Source organism: Sminthopsis crassicaudata, chromosome 4, assembly GCF_048593235.1.
Source record: "Sminthopsis crassicaudata isolate SCR6 chromosome 4, ASM4859323v1, whole genome shotgun sequence".
Classification (NCBI taxonomy): domain Eukaryota; kingdom Metazoa; phylum Chordata; class Mammalia; order Dasyuromorphia; family Dasyuridae; genus Sminthopsis; species Sminthopsis crassicaudata.
The window spans coordinates 454,848,387-454,855,788 of record NC_133620.1 but is presented as its reverse complement, the minus strand read 5'-3'; the positions used below and the strand labels follow the sequence as shown (position 1 = coordinate 454,855,788).

At 53.2% G+C, this 7,402-nt stretch overlaps 1 protein-coding gene across 1 annotated transcript in view; it reads left to right on the top strand.

The window, feature by feature from the left end:
- PITPNA (phosphatidylinositol transfer protein alpha) overlaps nucleotides 1-5,095 on the top strand; it is a 37,845-nt gene extending 32,750 nt beyond the window's left edge. Inside the window, exons 11-12 of the mRNA XM_074263838.1 lie at nucleotides 2,166-2,233; nucleotides 3,581-5,095. Coding sequence (XP_074119939.1) covers nucleotides 2,166-2,210 — 45 coding nt within the window. The 3' untranslated portion in view covers nucleotides 2,211-2,233; nucleotides 3,581-5,095. The remainder of the gene's footprint in view (nucleotides 1-2,165; nucleotides 2,234-3,580) is intronic.
- The last annotated feature ends 2,307 nt before the right edge of the window (nucleotides 5,096-7,402 follow it).

The following is a 7,402-nucleotide window of genomic DNA, read 5'->3' as shown; positions in this document are numbered from 1 at the left end:
AGCTCACTATTCCCCAACTTCTGAGTGTTTGTCAAGCAGGTGCCTGATTTACCTGAACCCTAGGAACATCTTCAGATAAACTTTCAGAATGTCCTACAGAAGATCTAGAACGCAGAAATTTGTAGGGATGGGCGCTCATGGAGGATGACACCAGTTCCTTTTCTTTTGCTTCTATGATTCCCGCTGACATGGACCAAACTTTTCCATCAATGGCACTTAGCTAGTGATAGCTCAGAATCTTGGATTTTACTGAACTGGAAGTTGTGGCTAATATTTTTCTAATCTATCCTCCATTTCACATTCTGTACAGTCTGGTTCAACGCATTTCTTCGGAAAGTCTTCTCTGACTGACTTCACTCAATGCGGAAGGCCCTTTCATTCTGTTTCTTTTGTCACTCTGTTGGTAGTGTGTTCTTTGATCTTAACTTGTTCAGTCCTTCTTAACAACAAAATAATGTCTTCTATTTCTTGTGTCAATTATCTCCATACCTAGTAAATCTAAACAAATATATACAACTGATTTGCCATTCAAGGGAATTCCCAACACTTGGGGCATCTTAGTATTGACCTTGGAGGTTCTTTGGACTTCAATCAGAGCTTGATACATGATCATTCAAAGTTTTGTTTTAATTTATTTATGAAAATCCAGTTAAAATTTTGCTGATTCTTCTATGGAGGTGCATCTTCTTAATTCTGAATAGTTATCTTCTCCTGTTGTCAAAAATAGAAGAATAGTCCCTCTAATTCAGAAAGTTGCAGGGACTGGGTGGAGATGGTCAATTATTCTTTCTTAATGTTCTGAGAATGTTCATATCCTGGTCTATTTCCTGCTTCCTGTGTGACAGGAAGATCTGTTTGATCTTTTAAAAATGAGCTTTTAAAAAGTGCTTTAAGAAACAGGTCCCTTCCTCAGCCTCCTCATTTCACTGACTGTCCTTTTATAAAGAGCCTACTATGTGAAAACCCCTGAAAAGGAGATGAAAATATGTAAAATAGGTTCCTTTATGAACCCTTCTGACATTTACATTCTGGTGTAGGGAAGAGCAATACAAAACTTATATAAATATACAAAAATTCTAATAAAGAATTTAATAAATTTAATTTAAAAAAAAAATCTAATAAAGGCTAATATAAGAATTGGCCAATGGTTAGGAATGGAAAGATCACTTCTGACTTGAAATTTAGGGGAAACTCAGAAGCTTCCCAGGGAAGATGGGACATTGAGGATGGACCTTGCCCCATGGGTAGGGTTTGGAAAAGGAATTTGGAATAGAAAGGCCTTTAAGGCAAAGCTGAAGAATGTGAGGGGTCTCTGGAAACATAGGGAATGTTAGAAACAATAGTAACAACTCCTGAGTTCTATGATACTCTGAGGTTTACAAAGCCTTTCCTGAAGCTCTAAAATAAATATTACAAGTATTGTGACCCCCATCTTATAAATGAGATGAAGGTCCTGAAGAGTGTGGCTAGATGGTCCTTGCCAGAGTCTCCAATCCCACAACCAATGGCTAAAGGGAATGAAAGGGCTGGGAAAGAGATTTGTGCTTCTGGAGATCTGAATTAGAAAGTCTTAGAGCAGAGTTTAACCTGAGGCCCATAATCTTGTTTTGAAAAATCCTTTGACAAATGAATTTCAGTATTGTTGGTATCTTTGGTAAGCCTACATATTTTATTTTGGCCTTCAAAAAACAGGATTTTAGTTTCACTAGACTGTCTCCCCAAGGAGTCTGGGACACAGCAAAAAGTCAAGAATCTTTATGTGAGGGCAGGGTCAGAGGTAGCTGTGTGTGTGTGTGTGTGTGTGTGTGTGTGTGTGTGTGTGTGTGTGTGTGTGTGTGTGTGTGTGAAGGTGTAGTAAATAGCATAGTAATGTGTCCAGGCAGGACCCAGGAGAGCTCCCAAAGCAGAAGCTGAGAACCCTCTCCTTACTTTGGACCCCTGTGAGAATTCACAAAATGTGGCTGGGGGGAGAGCTAATGAGCCTCTGAGGTGGAGGGGCTCTGATAGGTGCCCTGGTAAATGTGCCATCTCGTTCACAAAGCCATTCAGCCTGGGCTTTTTGACGTGACCGAGCCTTTATGGAAGAACCTGCAGGGAATGGTATTGGTGGCAAGTTTCTCCCACTAACTGAAATCTGTTTTGTTTTGTTTTTGTTCCTCTTCCAGATGAGAGAAAAAGACCCTGTGAAAGGAATGACAGCAGATGACTAATGCCATCCCTTCCCCTCAGCACTGTAAGTACCAAGTTACTTCATTTGGTGTAACATGAAAGCTAAGCTTTAAACCCTTGGGTTTTCAAGGCCTAACACCTGGGGAGTAAGAGAAACTTTCTTCCTATGGCAGTAACGATGTGATCACCACACCGACGGCACTTGGGCTTCAGATATCCTTGAAAATGTTTATGAACTTGGGCACTTTTTTCCCTCTGAGAATCACCCAGAAATAGTCAGATACCGGATGGTCAATGCCTAAGTCCAGACTGCCTCGGTTTCATAAAGCCCACTATCTCTTCCATCCCTTCTTCCCCAGACCCCTGCCAAGTCCCCCTTTGGGGTCGCCAGCCTCAGCTAATGTAATGAATGCCTTTTACTGACTTCCCTGAGCAAGGCAGAAGCCATGATGTTGGGTCAACCAAAGGTGTCGAGTGTCTGGGCCTTTTCCAGAATCCGAACCTGGCGCTCCTGTCCGTGGCTCAGGGAATGATCTTCAGGAGCATTCCCGGACGTTTTCTGGCAATAGCCTGACCCCGGGCGTTTCCCTTCTGTGGTCAGCTTAAGTGGTTATTCCTTCAGTCTAGATCCTTTAGCCATTTGGAAGTAATGTGTCCTTAGGGTTGGCATCCTGAAATAATGGATAGGGAAGTGGCCTGGGGGGTCCTTCCTCTCCCCCGCCCTGGCTGGGTGACCCCTCACACCACTAAACCTCCCGGTGACTTTGGAAGGCTGCAGCGGGCTCGCATTAGTAGAAGTTCCCCATCACTGATAACAGGTCTGGTAAAAAAGGAAACTTAGAAATCTGTCTTGAACTCCCTGGAGCCATGGAAAGTTTCTCAGTAGGGGCAGCTAGATGGCGCTGTGGATACAGCACTGGCCCTGAAGTCAGGAGGACCTGAATTCAAATCCAACCTTCCTGTGTGAGCAAGTCACTGGACCCCAATTGCCTTGCCCCCCTAAAAAAAGTTTCTCAGTAGTTCCTGGCCCTTGTTCTGTTCTGTAACTTCTGGAAGACCCTTCGGACTGCTTCCATGCCTGGGAGACGCCCTTTTCTCAGAAGTACCATTTCCCTATTGAAAATCTTACTTTATTCCTCGGCTCAGGTTAACACTGCTAGAAGATGATCCAAGAGATCTCTGACAGGGGTACGATGGGCCTTTCCCTTCCTCAGTCTCACAGATGTGGCTTTTCTGGGGTACAAAGGCAATGGTACAGGGAAATGGTCATGGCCCCTGATGGGGTCAAGGCTGAGTGTAATCCGGGTAGATCTTCCTCCATAATCTGGAGCAGCCCCTGAAGACGCTTCATGGTGTACTTCTAATTTCCTTTGTTGCTTCCCTAATAATCATCTTTTTTTTTTTTCCCTAGTTTTGCAAGACAGTGGTCAGCAGGAAGGCCCAGCAGCTCCACCCTCCCGAGTGACAGGCCATCTTCGGACCCAGCCTTTCTGTGCCCATTCAACAGGCGATTTCCAATCCCTCGTAGCTAATTCTAGATGCCCTTTAATATTGTGAACAAATAGACCGTCTGGTATTATTAAGCACATGTGTGCGGGAGCTGGCGCCTCTGAGATGTGTGGCGTATAGGTTGCTGGATTGACAGCTCCTCCCTCCTCTCTCCATTGTGTTCTGACCCATTTCCATGTGGCCCCTATTTCCAAGTGACATTTTTAGCTGAAATAGCTGTCTTTTGTGATGTGATTTAAATGATTTAAGTTTGTCTGTTTTAAACCTGGGATAAACTGAGGCCTCTTGTATCCTGGCCAGACCCTCATGATTTTGAGTGCTAACCTGGAGAGAAAGAAGCTATTGGATGGACTGATGGATTTCTCTCCTCCTCCTCCTCCTCCCCCTCCCCGCCCTGCTCCCTCCCCGCCCTCCCTGGCCCTTGGAATGGCAGTGCAGCTTTAAGACTTAACATTTGCTTCTAGCATCCCAGTATTCTGGTGCTTCATACCAGGGGTGGCCAAGGCTTAGCCAATCTTAGTTTAGCAAGAAAACCAAGCCCCACCCTGTGCACCAGCACTTGCAATCACTATCTTTGGAGATACCTAATAGCTTCTGAAAGCATTCTGTCACTCATTCTGTCTGCAGTCTGTTTGCAGCGCCCATCGCGTCCCTGTCAAGTCTCCAGCTAGAGGGGCTCTGTCCTATTCGGTCCGTGTAACCCTCTCTCACCTATGCTGAGTGACCCGTTGGGGTGCTATCTCTGCCTGTGCGCTGCCTCTCAGTCAGGCCGGTGCTTCTGTTGAGCAATAAGCCCCTGTTCTCTCGGAGCCCCCTTCCCTGGCTTTGAGACTGGCGAGGATGCAAGGTCCCAGTATTTTCATGCTGCATGCAAGAAACCCCTTTTGCCCTAAACCAGGTATTCTCATCCCCCAGTGTTGCTGGAGAGGGATTAGGAAGAGGCCCCGGGCCTTCCTTTGCCCACCCTGAGTTCAGCTCTAGACAATCCCATAGGGTCAGAGGGATGCTTCCATCCACACTCCCCGGGCTGGGCCTGGGGAGGAGGTGGAGCCTCTAGCCAAGCTGGCCTTCCAGGCAGGGCCCTGACTAGAATTAGCCAGCTGCTGGAGTGCCCTCTTCCTCCTCCTCCTCCTCCTCCTCCTCCTCCTCCTTCTCTTCCTCCTCCTCCTCCTCTCAGCAGAACTGAGAGGGCTGTTATTCCAACCATGGGCGCGTCCCCGAAGCAGCTGAGAGGTCACCGTTTCTCCAGAGCTGCTCCAGTCTTCAGTGTTCTAAGCCCAAGCTGCCCCGTGCTCGCACTGCCCAAGAGAGAGGCGAGATCCCCATCGTCAGGGAGGAGGTAGTTTGTCTGCGGGTCTCTGGTAGTTTGCTTTGCCTTACTTATTTCTAAGTGCAATAAAAGGAGTGTAGGACTTCACCTGCGACTCTGGCGGACCCTTCTCTGGGACCCTTCTGGGGGAATGGGGGAGGTAGCCCCAGAGCCACCCAAGTGAAGCACGGGCCCTGGGGTTCAAGAGTTCCTCCTGGCCACGATCAGCCTCGTCGGGCTCCGGCAGACACCCCCATGAATCCCCTGATAGACAGCCTGGGCACCGCGAGCCGTCCTTGTGTTGACTCCCCAGGGAAAATGTCAGTGTTGCCCTTATCATTCTCTTGCTATTAGCCATATTTGTGCTTAAACGACAGTTTTCTTTTCCCGCCTTCATCTGGAAGGTGGGGGCAGACATCTGTCCTCTCTGGGGAAAGCCGGGCATTCGGAACTGACCAATGTTTGCACAGTAGCAGTCAGGAAAGGCACAAGGGAGAACGAACTGCAAAGACCAGTGTCGCCAGCTTCTAAATAAGATCAATGCACAAAACTGGAGAGCCTCCCGCGGTGTTTATTTCCTACCTCCTCTTTGTCTGCACCACCTCCCTCCTCCGTCTAACCCAGAGGGAAAGTATCCAGGAGACCCGGGCTGGGGAATCCCTCAGGATCCGCTCTGACCTCGTGGTTCTGGGCATCTTAGGGATGCTCCTGAGCGAAGAGAGGCCGGGTCTCACCTCCCAGGCCCGAGGGAGGCCGGGTCTCACCTCCCAGGCCTCTGAGGGAGGCCGGATCTCACCTCCCAGGCCTCTGAGGGAGGCCGGGTCTCACCTCCCAGGCCCGAGGGAGGCCGGGTCTCACCTCCCAGGCGTCTGAGGGAGGCCGGATCTCACCTCCCACGTCTGAGGGAGGCCGGGTCTCACCTCCCAGGCCCGAGGGAGGCCGGGTCTCACCTCCCAGGCCTCTGAGGGAGGCCGGGTCTCACTTCCCAGGCCCGAGGGAGGCTGGGTCTCACCTCCCAGGCCCGAGGGAGGCCGGGTCTCACCTCCCAGGCCTCTGAGGGAGGCCGGGTCTCACCTCCCAGGCGTCTGAGGGAGGCCGGGTCTCACCTCCCACGTCTGAGGGAGGCCGGGTCTCACCTCCCAGGCCCGAGGGAGGCCGGGTCTCACCTCCCAGGCGTCTGAGGGAGGCCGGGTCTCACCTCCCACGTCTGAGGGAGGCCGGGTCTCACCTCCCACGTCTGAGGGAGGCCGGGTCTCACCTCCCACGTCTGAGGGAGGCCGGGTCTCACCTCCCACGTCTGAGGGAGGCCGGGTCTCACCTCCCAGGCCCGAGGGAGGCCGGGTCTCACCTCCCAGGTCTGAGGGAGGCCAGGTCTCACCTCCCAGGCCTCTGAGGGAGGCCGGGTCTCACCTCCCAGGCGTCCGAGGGAGGCCGGGTCTCACCTCCCAGGCCTCTGAGGGAGGCCGGGTCTCACCTCCCAGGCGTCTGAGGGAGGCCGGGTCTCACCTCCCAGGCCCGAGGGAGGCCGGGTCTCACCTCCCAGGCCCGAGGGAGGCCGGGTCTCACCTCCCAGGCGTCTGAGGGAGGCCGGGTCTCACCTCCCAGGCCTCTGAGGGAGGCCGGGTCTCACCTCCCAGGTCTGAGGGAGGCCGGGTCTCACCTCCCAGGCCTCTGAGGGAGGCCGGGTCTCACCTCCCAGGCGTCTGAGGGAGGCCGGGTCTCACCTCCCAGGCCTCTGAGGGAGGCCGGGTCTCACCTCCCAGGCGTCCGAGGGAGGCCGGGTCTCACCTCCCAGGCGTCCGAGGGAGGCCGGGTCTCACCTCCCAGGCGTCCGAGGGAGGCCGGGTCTCACCTCCCAGGCGTCTGAGGGAGGCCGGGTCTCACCTCCCAGGCCCGAGGGAGGCCGGGTCTCACCTCCCAGGCCCGAGGGAGGCCGGGTCTCACCTCCCAGGCCTCTGAGGGAGGCCGGGTCTCACCTCCCAGGCCTCTGAGGGAGGCCGGGTCTCACCTTCCAGGCCTCTGAGGGAGGCCGGGTCTCACCTCCCAGGTCTGAGGGAGGCCGGGTCTCACCTCCCAGGCCTCTGAGGGAGGCCGGGTCTCACCTCCCAGGTCTGAGGGAGGCCGGGTCTCACCTCCCAGGCCTCTGAGGGAGGCCGGGTCTCACCTCCCAGGCGTCTGAGGGAGGCCGGGTCTCACCTCCCAGGCCTCTGAGGGAGGCCGGGTCTCACCTCCCAGGCGTCCGAGGGAGGCCGGGTCTCACCTCCCAGGCGTCCGAGGGAGGCCGGGTCTCACCTCCCAGGCGTCCGAGGGAGGCCGGGTCTCACCTCCCAGGCGTCCGAGGGAGGCCGGGTCTCACCTCCCAGGCGTCTGAGGGAGGCCGGGTCTCACCTCCCAGGCCCGAGGGAGGCCGGGTCT